This window comes from Cydia strobilella, chromosome 26 (genome assembly GCF_947568885.1).
Source record: "Cydia strobilella chromosome 26, ilCydStro3.1, whole genome shotgun sequence".
NCBI classification, from domain to species: Eukaryota; Metazoa; Arthropoda; class Insecta; order Lepidoptera; family Tortricidae; genus Cydia; species Cydia strobilella.
The window spans coordinates 4548311-4568230 of NC_086066.1; the positions used below are offsets into that span (position 1 = coordinate 4548311).

General features: G+C 37.9%; 1 protein-coding gene across 1 annotated transcript in view; it reads right to left on the reverse strand.

Annotated features, from left to right (window-relative positions):
• The window catches only part of LOC134753278 (translational regulator orb2-like), a 110886-nt gene that overhangs the window by 62265 nt on the left and 28701 nt on the right, over positions 1 to 19920 (reverse strand). Inside the window, exon 2 of the mRNA XM_063689120.1 lies at positions 1156 to 1240. Within this exon, the coding sequence (XP_063545190.1) occupies positions 1156 to 1240 (85 nt within the window). The remainder of the gene's footprint in view (positions 1 to 1155; positions 1241 to 19920) is intronic.

The following is a 19920-nucleotide window of genomic DNA, read 5'->3' on the forward strand; positions in this document are numbered from 1 at the left end:
CAAACGAAACCGTCAACGCCATCTATACGACAGTAGGCTATAGATAGTCCTTCTGAACGAGAATCAAATTTTCTTAATTTTCGAGGCACGTTTTTTCCTTAGACTGTATCCATCTATTACGGAGTTATATCTATCTTTGCTATTACTAAGACTCCGCTGTCCGTCTCCCCGTCTGTCACCAGGCTGTATCTCATGAACCGTGATAGCTAGACTGTTGAAATTTTCACAGATGATGTATTTCTGTTGCCGCTATAACAACAAATACTAAAAAGTACGGAACCCACGGTGCGCGAGTCCGACTCGCACTTGGCCGGTTTTTTTACCAATCGAAAAATTTATTAAAGTCAAAAAGAAACTTATGTTAAAATTTTCAGGAGATAGCTTAATTTAGCTCTGCAGCTTTTAGAACAATTTACAATATACTCATATTCACTAAAGGGGCCCCACTGACTATCAGTCCACCGGACGATATCGGCCTGTCAGTTGTTCGGAACTGTAAATTTTTTGTTGTAACTGACAGGCCGATATCTTCCGGCGGACTGATAGTCAGTGGGCCCCTTAAGACGGATTTTACATATTGCCCCTGTTACAGAAACACCCTGTATAGTGATTTTTTTTGTCGTAATTACCAACATCACGTCATAGACGAATTTTCCTAAATATTCAATAATATTTATTTATTTATTTATTATTTAAGCTTTATTGCACAATACAAGAAGGTACAAAAGGCGGACTTAATGCCTTAAGGCATTCTCTACCAGTCAACCAATGGGTTAAACCAGAAATATTAAGTAGGTGCAGTGACTTTTAAAGTAAATGAATTTGTAACCAAGACTAAATGAATATAAACTATATTTATAAACTTACACATATACTTAATACAAATAAACATACATACATATACTATACTTATTTATATACCTAGTGTGAATCACTAAGTTGACGAAGAATATTCTATATCGAATTTAAACTGTTGTGAGACATACTAACATACAGCGCGAGTGACTAAAACAAGCGAGTCTAAACCGTAAAATGATTTAATATTCTATATCTTGAAAAGAGGTCGTGGCATTTACGTCGTCTTATTAATGATAAGTTATCATCAATGAAAACTATTAACCAGTTCAATGCTACTGACGTGTATATCCGTCTTACCTTTCATGGGGTCTGACGTGTCGGCCCGCATGATATCTGTCAGGTAGTGCTCTAAGGTCCTCATGTTGTCTAGCCCTGTGCGTTCCTGAAACAATTAAAAATATATATTTATTATTTAACAAAGTTATTCTGACTTTAAAACTATTAATATCCCCAAAAACTATAAATAAATAATATAAAATATTATAAGGCCATTCTTACACAGATTGACAGAGTCCCACGGTAAGCCCAAGGAGGCATGTGTTATGGGTACTCAGACAACGATATATATAATATATAAATACTTAAATACATAGAAAACACCCATGACTCAGGAACAAAATATCTGTGCTCATCACACAAATAAATATTTGAACCATAGAGTAACTTATACTAGAGCGGTACTGTCATAGTAAATTTTGTAACCCCAGTAAATTCACTGCCATCTGTCGACACACTTTAAAACTAAAAATAAATATTTATAAAAATACGATAAAATGTATTTAAATATGGATAAATGATTTTTTTATTTGCATTAATTATTTTTATATGATTTTGACCCATGTTCTTTCACTGGTATGCGTTAAAATTATAAATAACAAACGAAACAGTCAACGCCCTCTATACGAGTGTAGGCCAAAACTAGTGGCGCCATCTGATCGAGAATCAAATTTTCGTGATTTTCGAGGCACGTTTTTTCCTTAGACTGTATCCATCTATTACGGAGTTATATCTATCTTTGTTTGAACCGAGAACCATCGGCTTCACAGGCAGGGTCACTACTAGGCCAGAAAAATAGTTTGATGGTAAACAATTACTGTTGGACCCCCGCAACACCATAGGGGTTGCAAGTGCGTTGCCGGCATTTAAGATGGAAGTACGCTCTTGAAGGTTTGAAGGTCGTATCTGTACGTAAACAAAACACAGCGAAAATTTCAAAAACATAGTCCCCGGCAAGCTCGGTTCTCCATACAAACGTAGTTCCGCTCTCATTTTAAAACGACTAGCTAGATTGCTCTGAAACTTTGTACTTACAATAGGATAAGGTATATCTCGGTCTGTTATTATTTAATGTAGCTTCAGATACAATAGTAAAAAATACAGCGAATTTAAGTTTTTCATACAAAACTTGTTTTTACTCTATTTCGTTTGGTTTATATACTGGAGCTATATAAACTAATTACAGACCTAGATATACCTCATGTCATTATATGTGCAAAGTTTCATTATAATCCAACACGTAGTTTTAAAATGAGAACGAAACTCCGACTCCGAAACTACCCGTAGTACCAAAGATAGATATAACTCCGTAATAGATGGATACAGTCTAAGGAAAAAACGTGCCTCGAAAATCAAGAAAATTTGATTCTCGTTCAGAGGGCGCTACTAGCTTTGGCCTACTGTCGTATAGATGGCGTTGACGGTTTCGTTTGTTATTTAACAATTTTAACGCATATCAGTGAAAGAACATGGGTCAAAATCATAAAAATAATTAATGCAAATAAAAAAAATCATTTATCCATATTTAAACCCATAAACCCATTTTATCGTATTTTTATAAATCTTCATTTTTAGTTTTAAAGTGTGTCGACAGATGGCAGTGAATTTACTGGGGTTACAAAATTTACTATGACAGTAACGCTCTAGTATCAGTTACTCTATGTCATTAATATACTCCTCGACTGTGTAATATGCCTTATGCAGTAGACAAGATTTAACATATTTTTAAGTCCAGGAAACATCCAGTGCCTCCCTGTGTTACGTTAGATTTCATAACAAAAGAATATTCAACCATATTGATTTCAAATTCAACTGGCAATTTTTTGTATGCGTGAACATTAGGAGGTCCACGCATACAAAAGGAAAAGGTGAGGATTTTCAGTAGGCAGCTTGTATAACAACCATCACTACCATCAGGAACGCAAAACATAAAACAATTTAATATGTTTAAAAGCTTCCTGATGTCCAAATACTGCACTATCATCTAAATTAGGCACACCTTACGCTGACAAGGCTATATTAAAGTTTGGCTTCCTCAAAAACACTTAGCCTCATTTAGACGGTTCAAATCATATTATAATATAAGCATAGAGTAACTTATACTAGAGTGATACTGTCATAGTAAATTTTGTAACCCCAGTAAATTCACTGCCATCTGTCGACACACTTTAAAACTAAAAATGAAGATTTATAAAAATACGATAGAATGTATTTAAATATAGATAAATGATTTTTTTTATTTGCATTAATTATTTTTATGATTTTGACCCATGTTCTTTCACTGATATGCGTTAAAATTCTTAAATAACAAACGAAACCGTCAACGCCATCTATACGACTGTAGGCCAAAACTAGTAGCGCCCTCTGAACGAGAATCAAATTTTCTTGATTTTCGAGGCACGTTTTTTCCTTAGACTGTATCCATCTATTACGGAGTTATATCTATCTTTGATATAAGTAAGGAAAGAGTCGAATTTAAACTATCGTAGGACATACTAACTTAGCTAGCTTAGCGGTTTCACTCACGTATTTTTAGTCACTCGCGCGACATGTTTCAGAGAGCCTACGAGTAGGTCTCCATTTTCAAGCAATAACAGTGATGTGTGAGTAGCGGTCACGACGGGCGGACGTCACGAAACATGTCGCGCGAGTGACTAAAAATGTGACGTTTTCAATCAAAAGGTACCACATTGTCGCTTACCATAAGGATGAAAATTGCTTGTATCTTTATACGAAAAACCTGTCAGAGCGTCCTTATGGCAAGCGACAATGAGGTACCTTTTGATTGAAAACGACACAAATACGTGAGTGAAACCGCTGAGTTAGCTAAGTAAGGAAAGAGTGCACACCATACATCACTTTTTTTACCAGAACGTGAGTTATTTTCGTAGTCGACATCTAGCGTCAAGTAGCGAATTTATCAGTACTGCTAGTTAATTATAGATGTCGCGACGAACGAAAAGTCTAATGCTACACAATTTTCAGCTAATATTATAACCGGATTAACAGGAACTCTATTTTTAACTCTTGCTTGTAATATTAGTTGAACATTGTTTTAGCAATACATTTTTCGTCAGGCGCGACACTCGTGACATCTGGTGTCAAGTAGCGGTACTGATAAATCCACTACTTGACGCTAAATGTCGACTACACCGTTAGCACTCTTTACTTCCTTATATTTCTTTATGGTTCAAATCAAATAATTAATTCAAAAATATAATTATTACAAGAAATCAGCCATTCCAAGTTCCATTCTATAACTACTCGTACGTGCAAATTTGATGCTGGTTTGTTTGTATGTATTTGTCTGTTTACCGTAAAATGGGGTGAGTTGGGTTATGAATGGGTGAGAAAGGATGAAAGGGGGGTGAGATGGGATTTTAAGGCTACTGCTACAAAAATAATGTATTCCAATTTAAAAAGGAGCTATAGTAATACTCATAATAAAAAAAAAGATCCAACAATCTTCCAAAATCACCTTGGTATGAAATCCCATCTCACCGCAATTACGAGGGACTACGGGTGGGATTTCCTGTTTATCGTCAAAGTTATGAATTGGAACTACCCAAAATAAAATAAAAACTAAAATACGGTTTTTTAAGTATAGTATCCATCCCTAAAACTTGAGTTTTCCACAGTATTTTTTCCACAGACCAACGGTGAAATATTTCACAAAACACATTTCCATCCAATTAAGTTCAATAATTCAGCAGGGAAAAGGTACCAGACGTGACTGACAGATCGACAGATAAACTGTCAGCTACTTTCGCATAAATTCTACAGTCGCCATCAGATATATCGGAGCGGCCAAGGCGCTCACAAATATCTGAACACGCCTCTATTGTCAAGGCGCTAGGTGCGTGTTTAGGATGGCGACTGTACCTATTCATATTTCGCAATATTTGACGGTAGGTAGTTACATATCGTCGATTAGAATTTGTAAAATTAATCGAATATTTGGAATGCTGGCACTATCGGAGAGCGAGGTTTACATCTGGATGCCGAGCGAGATCTACTTCTCGACGCCGCTGGCGGAGATAGGGATCTTATGTTGCCGACCTAGAGGTCCAAGATCGTGATCTCAACATGTAACGCGTTCCAGCATACCGGCCATGCCGAATTGCAGACGAGGGGACGCTCGACCTTGATCGCGAACGTTCTTGTGTCTTCTTCTGCGATCTTCTTATTCTATCTTCCAATTTACAATTGGGTCACTCTTCTTTACATATTTTAAGGAGTTTCGTGTCATTTTTAAACAAAACTATATTTTAATAGAAAGTCAAGACCGTTTGGCAAACATGACAAACGACAATGAGGTAACACTGACAGATGTCTTAGGCGGGAAGTAGGAAGTGTACGTTCAGAAATCTGATCCAGTGTGAATTCTCGTTGATTTTTTTTTTATTTTTACTCTGAATTATTGCTCTGAAAGTCATGATCGCTGATAGCGCCTACTACAAGTTATATTACATCATTGAAGCAATTTGTGCAGCGTAATACTAATTTGTTTACCTTAGTACAGTCACCACCAAATTAGAAGATCAGACTACCATTCTTTAATAGCTTAATATAAAGAGTTATAGTTAGTTAGTTAGTTAGTTATGCTGGGCATTTTCCGCAACTCGACTTCCAATGTGCCTATTTTGCGTGAAACGAGGTAGCGCTACTCTAACCACCCCAGCTCCTCCACGAAGCCTAGCAAGGTCTTCAGGTTGCTAGTTGCCTCCTTTAGTGTGCATGGATTCCCTAGGTATTTGCTCCTATATACTTCTACCTGTTTACAGTCTAGGAGAATATGTTTTGTTGTTTCTTCTTCTGCCACCCCAGTAGCATTTATACGTCATTATGACGTCAGCGACGGCATTATGACGTAATAATGCCGTCATTAAGACGTCGCTGACGTCATTTTGCTACCTGGGCATGCACGCTCTGCACATGGGGCTGTCCGTTTTACCCATAATACTCGTATGTAGGTGTTTGTTTAGTGTGTTATGTCCCATAAAGAGTTATACATATATATATATATATATATAAGTATGTTTGTATATGTACAACAATTAGAGTATGACAGATAGTTTTGAACGAGAACTGTAGAGATATGTCTCTATGTTGAAAACTATTTCAGGGTGGCAGATACTTTTAGTGCGTTGTTTTATCCGCTACTATTCATGTTAACTGTGTGACCCTCCAATTTAGAAGAAAAGAGAAAGAAAAAAGAAACAGTATTTACAGACAGAGACCAATGGAACAAATTGGAGGAGGCCTTAACCCAATAAAGTGGGGTTCCCATCAAGTTTTTTTAGTTTAAAATACACAAATATAAAAACAAAACAAAATAAGCAAAAAAGAAAAAAAAACAGATATGTTAAAAATTAATTAAGAAATTATTTGTGTACCTATACCTAAACTTTGTAATTGATAAGGAAATAAAGAGGCTTTTTATTTTTATTTATTATTATTTTATTGCCTGCACCCCGGCCAGCACCATCTATGGTGTTCCGTGGGTCCCACTCGGTAACCATTTTGGCCCACCTTTCAGGGTGACCAAAATGATCAACAGGCCGAAAAGGAGATGGTGGGACGACTTAGACGCATTTTATCCGGAATGGCGGGACACTACAAACGACAGGGTCGAGTGGAGGAAACGAGGGGAGGCCTTTGCCCAGCAGTGGGACACTAAATTAGGCTAGTAAAAAAAAAAAAATTATTATTCATGTTAACTGTACTAACACGGCGCCGAGTAATATTGTATTGATCTCGCACGAGATCTTAATACCCGTACTATTTTATCTAGGGACAAAACAGGCAAAATCTCCACCATAAAACACCTAAATAAATCAAAGCGGGCATTATAAAAGAGCTAGCTAAGCCGCCGATTTGAGGAGCCCACTATGCCACACAATATGTATTGACCTAAGTGCCCCCGCGCTTGGCCGCATACCCGGTGACCCACTTACAGCTTACACTACGCAGTGACGTCACAACAGCATTGCGACTCCGCCGTAAACCGGGATAACATAATTTCAACCTTATCAAATGTTAAATAGAGTTGAGATTTGAATGGGGGTTTTTGTTGACAAAATTCGCGTCCTAATGCCTTAAATTTAGATAGTAAACTTTGTTGTAAATTGTTAGAAAATGGAATTTATTGTGAGTTAGATAAGGTTTAGTTTAAAGAGAAGTGAGGTGTTAATTTATTTTAGATTTTGGGCTTTTGTGGTCTGAGATTAGTGGTCCCATAAATTTTTGGGACTAAATATTAACTTTGGGACCTTTTGTTACCTTTGCTTTTGTAAATAAGTATTGATGTGTTTTTTTTGGTAAATTAAACAGAAATTTATAAGATTACTTTATCATTTTTATCAGATTTTATAGTAAAATTACTACTAAATTTGAAAAAAAAAAGTGAAAACCTCACTCAAAACCTTTATTAAAAAATCTGTCTGACGTCTATAGACGTCGCAACCAACCGACGTGTATACCCGTCGGTTTACGAAGATGGCAATCCAGTAAATGAATACAACAATGGTGAATCGCACAAAAGGTCTCAGAATGTATCAGACATAAAAGATAATATTGACCTAGTAAAAAGCTTGTAATATTCTTATCAATTTGTTATATAAATAACTATTTACAGTACATATGGTGTTACCTGTGGGTGTTACTTTACCACACTAGTGCGATAATTAGCACATTACGTAACTAGGTAACGTTGTACGATACATGTGCGAATAGGTAATTCGCAACACGTGTCCATTTAAAACAGTACCTTCAGTCGTGTTTTAATTTATCGCCACTCGTTTCGAATTTCCTATTTTTCGCAATTGTATCGTAATGTACTAAGTATATTCAACTTGTTATATAAATAACTATTTTTGTCGGTATGAACTAAATATGTGGTATTTTCTATAAAAAGGGACCTTATTGTCGATGGCGCTTACGCCATTATAAACGATGCTCCGAAATAAATACAAAGCCGCGCGACGCTGTGCGGCGTAAGCGCCATCGACAATAAGGTCCCTTTTCATAGAAAATGCCCCATATAATTTGTTAGAAAAGGTAATATGTCTGTCATATTTACGAAACCGTTGAGAATGTTTTGTCTGTATATGTCATTTTACATTTTTGTTTGTTGGAAAGAAAGACATATCTTATCAGAGCGGGATAAAAAAATTCTTCGTAGATATGGAACATTTTCTATGAAAAGGGACCTTATTGTCGATGGCGCTTACGCCGCACAGCGTCGCGCGGCATTGTATTTATATCGGAGCATCGTTATTAATGGCGTAAGCGCCATCGACAATAAGGTCCCTTTTTATAGAAAATACCACATATATGTATGTGGCCTCGGCAGTCGGACTAGCGCCTTGACAGTAAAGGCGTGTTCAGATACTTGTGAGCTCCTTGGCCGCTCCGATATATCTGATTGCGATAGTACGAATGTAGAGACTTTAAAATAGACTTTATTAAACAAAAAACATAGTACATAATAACGAACAAAAGGAACAAACTAATTATTAAAATTAACACTTAAATAAAATAAACTAAACTGTACGAATTAAAAGAACGAAATCAAAATTCTATGAAAATGACATTATTACACTTTGTCATTGAAAATGCCATGCAGATTTAGCTTGGTCTGACTCTAGCTCAAACTTAGAAAATCTATACGTAATAACCGATTTTTTTTGTCACGAAATGTCAAGATTTTAAGTAAATACCCCATACTCAATATTTGTATACTGGTGCCATTAAAATATCATTTACAGTACATATGGTGCTACTTTCTCGCACTAGTGCGTAAAAGAGCACTTTTCGTGCATATGTCGAAAGTTTAAAGGGCCATATGGACTGTAAAACGTTGTACGATGCGCGAATAGGTAATTCGCAACTCGTGTCGATTAAAAACACTCCCTGCGGTCGCGTTTTAATTTATCGCCACTCGTTTCGAATTTCCTCTTTTCCGCACTCGTATCGTAAATAACTACATTATCATTTTATCCCAGACTTGACATGTAGCGATATAATTTTATACATTTATAGGCAATCTTTTTCATTAAGTTACTCAGTTTAAATTCTAAAATTTAATTTATATTCTAAATTGTTGTGTAAAATATGAGCTTATTAAATGCATTTAACATACTTATTTAATAAGGTTTTAAAACTTACATTTTTCATTGTGTTTATGAATATGTTCTTTCATATAGCAACATTGTATGTCAAATTTAGATTCTTTTCATTCTCCCGGATATCCGTGATTCAAACTCCATTCAGTCACCTTTAGATAAAACTTCACTTCGACAATTACCATAATGGCCGCCTGAACGCGCCTCCGCGTTGAATTCATTTAAATTAAAGATATCAGCTATTCTATATTTTCAGAAGTGGACAGTGACAGACGTAAACTGAGAGAACGAAGAGAAGAAGAACATAAAAGAAGAAAGCGGGCCCGCCCACGAGGGATTACAAGGTTACTTTCTCTCACGACAAGGTACTGTCTCTTAAAACCCTTATTTTCGAGCCCATTTCACATTCTGTTCCTAACACATTGTGTTTGAGCAAAGTTTGATTGTATGTTTGTCCAAATGTTTTGACGCGACCCTACGTAGCCCCGTGTGTGATGGTGATTAATTATGAATGCATGAATTAGTGAGACGACACCCATAGGGAAAGCGTACGGTTTTCAGTTAAAATATCTAATAAACTAACAGATTAACTTGGCTGCAGGTAAATTATAGTTTTTGATTGACAGAAGGTTTTCGTCTGTTTTATTTTCTTTCATGTGGTACTAAGAAATGTCATGTCTTACACATGAAACGTCATTTTAGTCTACGGAATAAAAAAACAGACATACCTTAATATACAAATGATAATAACGAACACATCCGTGGCAGCCTCAGAATCCGTGACGTAGCGGATAAGCTGCAGGAAAGTCGTCTCCGGTGGTATGGCCATATAAGCCGCAGACCGGTGGACTACGTCGGAAACAGATGCCTCAACGTCACTGTCCAAAGTGTCCAAGGCCCTAGATCACGCGGCCGAGGTAGGCCTAAGAAGTGCTGGCTGGACGTCGTGATAACGGACATGCAAGAGAACAATCTCACACTTGAGGATGCCGAAGACCGGGCAAAGTGGAGAAGATTAAGTAGGAAAGCAGACCCTGGCGCTAGGCCGGGAAAACGCTAGGTCGATGAAGAAGAATATACAAATGATATAAGTCCTTCAAATAGACGTTAAAAAGTATGTGTAGTGTGTGTACGATGTTTCAGACATGCAACGACAGATATTATTGTATAGAATTAATAAGATTCGTGGAAACTGCTCTTAGTCGTACTAATGAATAGAAATGCATAGAAATATTAAGCTTTTGTGTGCAACCTAAAGTTAGAATTTAGTATTTTATAATAATTTCAACAAAACACTTTCGAGCATTAAGAATTTTTACTTTGAATATAATTCTCCACAGGTAATCTAAATGCTGGTGAATAAATTGGTACATTAGTACCTAAATATTACTGGATTTTTTTACACAAAGTCCCCAAAACAGTCCAGAAATTTTGTATGTATGTTAATAAGAGGTCCTATATTTATGTCCAGATACTATTTGACGTTTGGGGCCATTTGGGAACGTATTATATCTATGTAAAACAGAGCTAAAAAGATTAACATAAATTTAAAGTCGTTAACAGATGTCCTTTACATTGAGGATGTCTTGTTAACGGACATATTCTTTAATGAACATTGTGCCCTTTTGAGTGTATTTCCTTTTCGTTCTATAAATAGGCAATTTACTTATCTGAGATTCCAACAAGCGGAGTTACTTTTATAAGGGTGATGTTGATAATCGATTTCTAAAACCATAGGAAACTTGTTGAATCTTCAAACATTCATAATACCATGTATGATATAAGCGCTTTGGTTATAGACTGTAAGCTTATTTGTGACGTTTTCAACCAAAAGGTACCACATTGTCGCTTGTCGATAACATAGAGTAACTTATACTAGAGCGGTACTGTCATAGTAAATTTTGTAACCCCAGTAAATTCACTGCCATCTGTCGACACACTTTAAAACTAAAAATAAATATTTATAAAAATACGATAAAATGTATTTAAATATGGATAAATGATTTTTTATTTGCATTAATTATTTTTATATGATTTTGACCCATGTTCTTTCACTGGTATGCGTTAAAATTATAAATAACAAACGAAACAGTCAACGCCCTCTATACGAGTGTAGGCCAAAACTAGTGGCGCCATCTGATCGAGAATCAAATTTTCGTGATTTTCGAGGCACGTTTTTTCCTTAGACTGTATCCATCTAATAAGGTTGATTTCGAATTGAAGGTATATGGAAAAAGCGCCGTATTGACAACCGACAATAAGTACCCTTTTGGTTGAAAATGGCACTTTTGTGAATAAAATGAAATAATGTATTTCTGTTAATTATGCCACAATTATGTTATTATATTCTTAAGCTTGGGTAGAAAAATATATCTTAAGGTCAGTTACCCCATAGATCTAATTAACTTTAGTTTACGGTTCTGCTCTTCTTGCTGTGTTAAAAAATCTCATTGAAATTGATTAACATTGGTACCCACTCATTACTAATATGTCAGGCGGGATATCCATTGGTCATAAAGAAAAAGAAAACTTCGGCTCGCCTACGAATAGTTTGAAACCATCGCCACTGCTACATTTTCCCAGTTCGGGCGTCCTAAGATCGTAAAGTTGATACACGGAGCTATTAAAAGATAACCTCATTACTTGGGTGCCATTCTCTTTTTTTAGATTTAACCATAAAAAGAACATTGTTTGGGTGGAGGAGGTGGAGGTGGAGCAGTATCAGAGGTTTATTTTTCATTACATATAGGTAGGTAAAGTAGATTTGCTAGAAGAAATGTTAGTCGAATTTAAACTGTTGTGAGACATATTAACATTAAATAATTTCACGGTTTTGACACTTGTTTTAGTCACTCGCGCGACATGTTTCGGAGAGCCTAGGTCTCCTTTCTCAAGCACTAATAGTGCGAGCAGCGTTCACGACGACCGTGTATTGTGGGTGTTATTTGTTGTTTGTTTAAAGAAATGTTAGACTATATATCCTAAGTATATTACCCATAATGGAAAAAAGTTTGAAACTGCCATAAAAATGTCTGTTTGGTTATATTAACTATAAAACCAGGGTTTTAGGAGGCCCAGGATGGTGTAACCGTGACAACGAGCGACAAGAAAATATGGATGCACCCAATGGTATCGTACATTTTGGATAACCTAATGTGTCAATGTTTTGTATGGAACAGCCGAATGTTTTTTTGTCATTTTAATTTTCTAAATTATTGTAAACGGCGGAGCCATACATTTATTCAGCTTTAAGCTATGCTTGCGAGGTCTACAGGTCACAGAGCCACACAGCCACTAGTTTTAGAACTATTTAATAATTTAATGTAAATACTACTAATTCATGAGATACATATTGATATTTAAGGATTTGCCACACTGGATGCGTTCTTGGGCAGCGGTCAGGTCAAACTTCAACTTCAAAGGTTGCTGTCAATGTTGTTCATACATAATGAGGGTTTGATCTGACCGCTAACCGCAGAACGCATCCAGTGTGGCAAATCCTTTAGTCCAATTATTTTAAATGTAAAGAAAGATGACAATAAGTACACCGGCGATTGTATCTGGGTTATGGATAACCATTGATAACACGATCTGTCAAACACCTGTCATGATAAGATAGGCCTGATTCCTGTCAACAAACTTTAAATACCACAAGAGAACTTAATTTAAAACGCAGCGCCACCTGTTAAGTATTGCTGATAGGTTTGATTGTCCGACCCTCAAGCACTGGACCGAGCAAATTAAAAGTGTAGCGCAATTTATAATATAAGTAGGTACCTATTGTATTAAATATTAACACTAGATTAAGATTTTGCTTGTATTACTTACACTCTATTAGATGCATTTGTTTGTCCGAAATTAAGAAATTTTATTTATTATTTAAGTTTTAAGACGGTAGGGGGTGAAGTCACGTGACCGCTTGTCCATCAAATAGTCCCCATTTTCCTCCCTGGATGTGGAAACTATAAATAATATCCTTACGCAATTTGATGTATAAATATTAACCGCAGCCACTTCTTTTGATGTTTTTATAAGAGTTAGATGTTAAAAGTTTGTATGAAATTTATTTTTCGCTCCTTATAATAATAAAAAACCGGCCCAGTGCGAGTCGGACTCGCCCACCGAGGGTTCCGTACTTTTTAGTATTTGTTGTTATAGCGGCAACAGAAATAAATCATCTGTGAAAATTATAACTGTCTAGCTATCACGGTTCATGAGATACAGCCTGGTGACAGACAGACAGACGGACAGCGGCGTCTTAGTAATAGGGTCCCGTTTTTACCCTTTGGGTACGGAACCCTAAAAATCGAAAACAGTCAAACAAAGAGGCATAGCTATAATTATGAACTATATATTTTTATAACAATATCCAGGAAGGAAAGTGGGGACTACGTTTGCTCGGAGAAGCGGTTTTTTTGTGTGCACCAACATACGAGTAGAATTTTACAATTTTGTGTATTAGTTTATAGAAATCATCGTCCCTTAAAGTCCCAGTATTGTATGACCTTGCGATTGTCACCTTGTCTAGGCCGGTATATAGATAGAGAAAAGACTCCGCGCTGATAGATCTCCTCCCCTGGACTCTCGTTTGTGATTGCTGTGGCAGAAGATGCCGCTCTAGTATTGAACTCTTCAGTTATCGAAGACGTTGCAATCAACCTCCCCGTACCTGATTTTACCCCACGCTGCAACAATCATCTGCTATAGATGTCGTGGCCAATGATGATGTATACATACATACATACAAATAATTACGCTTATTTCCCGGAGGGGTAGGCAGAGACCACGGACTTCCACTTGCTACGATCCTGACATACCTCTTTCGCTTTCTTCACTTTCATAACATTCCTCATAAACGCTCGCCGAGGGTGCTCTTGACTTGGCCTTTCTTCAGGATTTCCCCGATCTGATCAGAGAAAGTCCGCCGAGGTCTGCCCCTTCCAACTCCCGTTTCAACCTCTCCCTTATACACTCTCTTTGTTAGCCTTCTTTCACTCATTCTTTCCACGTGTCCAAACCATCTCAACATACCTCTCTCAATTTTTGTCACTACATCTTCGTTCAGTCCACACTTTTCCCTTATCACACTGTTCCTACTTCTATCTTACACCACACACACTTCTCAACGCTCTCATTTCCACTGCATTCACTTGGCTGATGGCTCTGATGCTGATGATGATGTATATATGTATAGATAGACAATACGTAGACACTAAAATAGTTTGGGAACCGGTTCAAGTAACCAGAACAAGATTAGGCATGAGCGATCATCTGATACTGATAAGTGAGTAACTTCGTGATAAGAGATCGAGATAACGACTGATAACGTTGTTAATGCGCGCACACGCACTTCAGTATCACATAGAAGACAATATACTACATAAACTTTATAAATAATTCTTCCTGAAAGCTCTGTGTCTAACCGACATAAAGTAACTATATTGTTACCTCGAAACTCCATCATGTGTAAACCGATTTGGAAAATCCTACCGACTTCAAACATAAAACATAGCTGTTGCTGGCGCATATAAAAGGGAGGAGAGAAGAGGGAGGGAGGACTGGGAGGAGGGGAGTCAGCGGGAGTCTTTTTGAAGTCGGTTTATCTTGTTTTCTAAAATCGATTGCCCCATTTATCCATCCGATTTGTCATTGTCGTATATAATTGGTACAAAAGCAGAATGCGTGGGTAACAAATTAGCCAATCGAACGTATTTGTTCCTAAATCAATGTAAAAACGCTCTTACTTTCATGGCGTTATACGTATGTGTTAAATTTAAACATGCCGTAGACTATAATAGTTTGTCCCTAATAATAAAATAATATGCAAGTGCTGATTCCGATTTTCGATGTTCGAGATATGCCCTCTGTTTTATTTACATCTAATATTGTAATTGGATAATAATGGTATATTAATTTAAAATTGTTGTTGTTGAAATAAAACATATTTTTACATAGATGTTCGTAATTTTGTTCCACACTAGGCATAAGGTAAATGACCCAATGACTGGCCCTGCAAATGCAGTGTCATCCTCCACTATTATTGTAGGAAACCCACCACTACTGCCATTAAATGTGACGTTTTCAACCAAAAGGTATCACATTGTCGCTTGTCAATAAGGTTGATTTCAAATTGAAGCTATATGGAAATAGCGCCTTATTGACAACCGACAATAAGTACCCTTTTGGTTGAGAATGGCACAAATTAAGGGGTCCACTGACTATCAGTCCGCCGGACGATATCGGCCTGTCAGTTGTTCGGAACTGTCAAATTTTTGTTCTAACTGACAGGCCGATATCGTCCGGCGGACTGATATTCAGTGGGCCCCTTTAGGTTTAAAGGTACTAAAGTTGAAGGGACGACATTAGGATATTAGTTTACCCTACATCCGAAACATTTCAGTAATTTGCATGCTTATCAGTTCATTGAACGATAACCCGTTTTTCGACTCAAAAAATCTACCTTACCTACAGTTTACGTCTCTTAACTTTTTTTGAAACACAGGAGTTAATAATCCATACTAGTCCATACTAATATTATAAATGCGAAAGTCTGTCTGTCTGTCTGTCTGTGTGTTACCTCTTCACGCTTAAACCGCTGAACCGATTTAGTTGAAATTTGGTATACAGATAGTTTGAGTCCCGGGGAAGGACATAGGATACTTTTTATCCCAGAACACCCCTCAAGAGGGTGAAAAGGGGGGGTGGAAATTTGTATGGGGAATCAATAACCGCTGAACCGATTTAGATGAAACTTGGTATGGGGATAGTTTGAGCTGTGGGAAAGGATATAGAATAACTGTTATCCCCGAAATCATCCCTTAAGGGTGTAAAAAATGGGGTGGAAATGTATAGTGTGGACCAATTTGGGGGTGAAAAAAGGGTGGATAAAAAGCAGATTTGTTTAAGAATTAAGGTATCCAAATTACTAATTCTACGCAGACGAAGTCGCGGGCAAAAGCTAGTATACTAATAATATATTGTTTGTCCATAATTTAATAAATAGCGTACGACTTAAGAAGATTACGTCAGGGCCGATTTTAGGCGAAGTTAGTACCAGAAATTAAGCGACATATTATACCGCGGGCCAGGAACAGATTTCCATGACCAATCGCCTCCCGGGCGAAAACTCGTATAGAGTTAACGGCTATGTATGATGAACCCTCGTGAACGTCAGCTGCCGCTCCATTGGTGGGTTGAGGAATGGCAGCAAATAAATTCTATAAAAAAATTTAGTCTTCGCCTCCCGCTTGATACTTTGTCAGATGATAGTTTAGATGCTATTGTGAATAAACAAAATCGTCAGCCGATTGTATCGCTGTGGAAAGACCGCGTTACGCGTTTCGGTGGCTGCCATTCCTCAACCCACCAACAGAGCGGCAGCTGACGTTCACGAGGGTTCCTCATACATAACCGTTAACCGCTATAGGAGTTTTCGCCCGGGAGGCGATGACTGACGAAATTTGTTTTTAAGTTGCTTAAAAATAGTACTGAGCGACCGGCAAACGGCCGTCAATCTGCTGTCGCGGGGCGAGGTAATTCGAAACGGGGCGGGGCGTTACGTGGCCGTTCTGTATGATAATACTTACTTATTCTGTGCTCCAGCTTCCCTACGAATGTATTTGTGGTGTGTGTATGTGTTTGAAGGGAGACATGTCCCAGTTAGCGTTATCAACCTGTCGAGTCAACAAGCTTATCAGTAGGTCTGGTTTGGTGCCGCTATCTCCGAAACTGGATACCAGCGATGTTGTTCAGACTTTTTACTGAAATTGTGAGTAATGTGTACGGCTACCACCAGTTTTGGACATGACATATTCGCTAACGTCTACGTTTTTGAGTTCTTTATTTCACAACAAACATTTACAATACAAATTTCATAATACAGATATTAAAAACCTAAAGTTGCATGGGGCATCGTCCCCAGGACGCTTGCTGCGTTTCCCCGCTGGATTGCCAGACTTAGCCGCTGAGCGAAATATTCGCCCGCTCGAAAATCGCCAGACACCCAGACAAGTTTATTTGAAATTTCCTTTACAACTTGTCTGGTGTCTGATGACCATGGCCCAAAGGTTTCGACTGCAAGTGCCGCAAATATGTAATTCTCTTTTAAAAATGCATATTTGCGGCGCTTGTTAAATTGGGCGTCTTCTGCAGCCGTCCCCGGTTTCCGGGCCGAGCGCTGGACGTGGGACGGAGCCAAAGTATCCACACAGGTCACATCCCACGCCAAGGATCGCCCCAAAAACCAAGGCACAAGCGAGCATCCGTCGGGTCTTTTCCCATCCGCCGCTGACAAGCCAGCTGGTTCGAGGGTTGCCGGTATGTTAACTGTACCGAGAGCTCTGCGGATCAGCTCATTGAGCGCCGCGTGCCTGAAATTTCGGCCCGCACTCGACTGGCAAGATAGTATAAGATAGATAGTAAGTAACGTCTACGTTAATTACTTTCTATACCTACATCTCGCTTGCACTAATATGCGAGTACGAGCGAGATGCATAGAAAGTAAGTTACGTAGACGTGAGCGCATATGTCAAAACTGGTGGTAGCGGTACAGATATAGATATATGTGAATTGAATGTCCATGCCAACTGGTAACTAGTTTCTGTTGCTAGAAATTGTAATGCAAAGGAAATAGTCAGTCTGCCTGTGACCACGAACGTAACGTCACGTTCGAAACGTCAGGCCATAAATAAACGTAAGTTCTTTACACGATTAAGTCCCGTGATAGTTTAAAACTATGAAATAGAGCGAGTAAACGCTTATTTACATAAATTTTTGTTCATTTCACATGCTCTGAAAGTGGGTCGTTGTTGTTCTAAAGAGTGTGCAGAAAATGATACGTTTCTGCTCTAGAGCACTGTACTTTCTAAGTACGTTTTTTTTACGATAAGCAATTAAAATTTTGGTTTTAAATAGATTTGTTATACAATTTCCATTCTTATAAAATATCGACCCTCAAGAAATACATACCTACATACATATAACCACGCCTATTTTCCGGAGGGGTAGGCAGAGACGAGGGATTTCCACTTGCTACGATCCTGACATACCTCTTTCGCTTCCTTCACTTTCATAACATTCCCTATCTCATACACGCTCGCCGGTTTAGGGTGCTCTTGACCTGGCCTTTCTTCAGGATTTCCCCGATCTGATCAGAGAAAATTCACCGAGTTCTACCCCTTCCAACCAAACCACTAAAGATATACCAATGAAGTTTATTTTTTTAAATGTGTTTAACTCGGGTGAAAGGCACCATTTCAGCCTCGGACTAATGGTGATCTTACTGTGTTCGAGCGCCAAAGTACCTTGAAGGAAATGGGTGCCTTTTATCCTTTGGTGAACAATCTACTATTGTATTACAATTGTTACCTTAAAATGTATGTATTGCCACTGCCAACTGGGTGGGTGCAAACTTAGCTTGGTCGGACTATAAAACGTTACCGGTAGCTTTAAGTAAAATACTTAAAAATAACATCAACACGTGGATGTTCCATACATTTATAAATAAAATAAACGTGCTCATGAAATAAACATAAAAAATAACGAGTCTCGGTGATAATTAAAAGTTATGTAGCGGCCATTTTGAATTTCCTCCATCAACACAAGCCGACACATAACTGTAGGTACTATAGGTAATATTTAATAAAATAATTTGATTTGTTCATAAACTTGTTCATAGATGGCAGCACCAGTCTCTCTCGCTACAACGTAAATCCGTAAGGAGTTCGTTTAGGAAGGTGCAAGCGCGCAATTCTTGCCCTTATAGCTGGTCAAAGACGCCTAGTCTTACTAAGATGGCATATAGTCGAGAAATTCGGACGGGCACCGCCGTGGCGGGGTGGCCTAGGGGTTCATGGCGTTAGCCGCGATAGCTAAAGACGCCGGTTCGAATCCGGCCTTCACCACTGGAGGGCTTCGTCACTTTTTCTTTAATATATGACATCTATTACAGTTTATAGGTACTTAGTTCTTAGCTGACTCCCAAAAGAGGAAAAAAAGAAGATTTCTAGCATGCCCACTATAAGTGTTAAGGCCCTAGTACACAGTGGCTAACGATTAACGATGGGCCATGCTAAGCCACTGCCATGGGCGACTGTGTGAACACCTACGTCACGATTACTTTGAAGTGACACGATAGACAACTGATGGCCATTGTATACCAATGCCCCCTGTACACAATGACGATGGTTTGTCATGGACCATCCTTGACCACTGTGTACTGGTCCCTTTATGTTTTTATAGGATGGCGACACTTCTCTCACACTGTCTTAATATTTTCTTCGTCGAACTCTATCTTCCATAATATTGTCTTCGGTTACCGCGATAGTTACTCATGAAATAAAACTATAAAAACGAATTATATCGCGTATATTGAATTTATAACACATCCCGACGTTTCGAACCCTTTACAGCGTTCGTGGTCAACGGGTCACCCGTTTTCTCTATCTTCCAGTCAAATCCAAACGACTGACCGATGTCAAATTTTAACAACGTGCCAAATAGGGTTTCAGAAATTGCAAAGTTGAAATGTTCTCCAAATCTGAAAGGAAACTCCAACTAGGGAACAAATCAAATTATTTTAGGAAATATTTTGATTTGTGTTTCTTAAGTAGTCAGACTACTATATATAAATTATTAAAGAAAAAGCGACTAAGTCCACCGG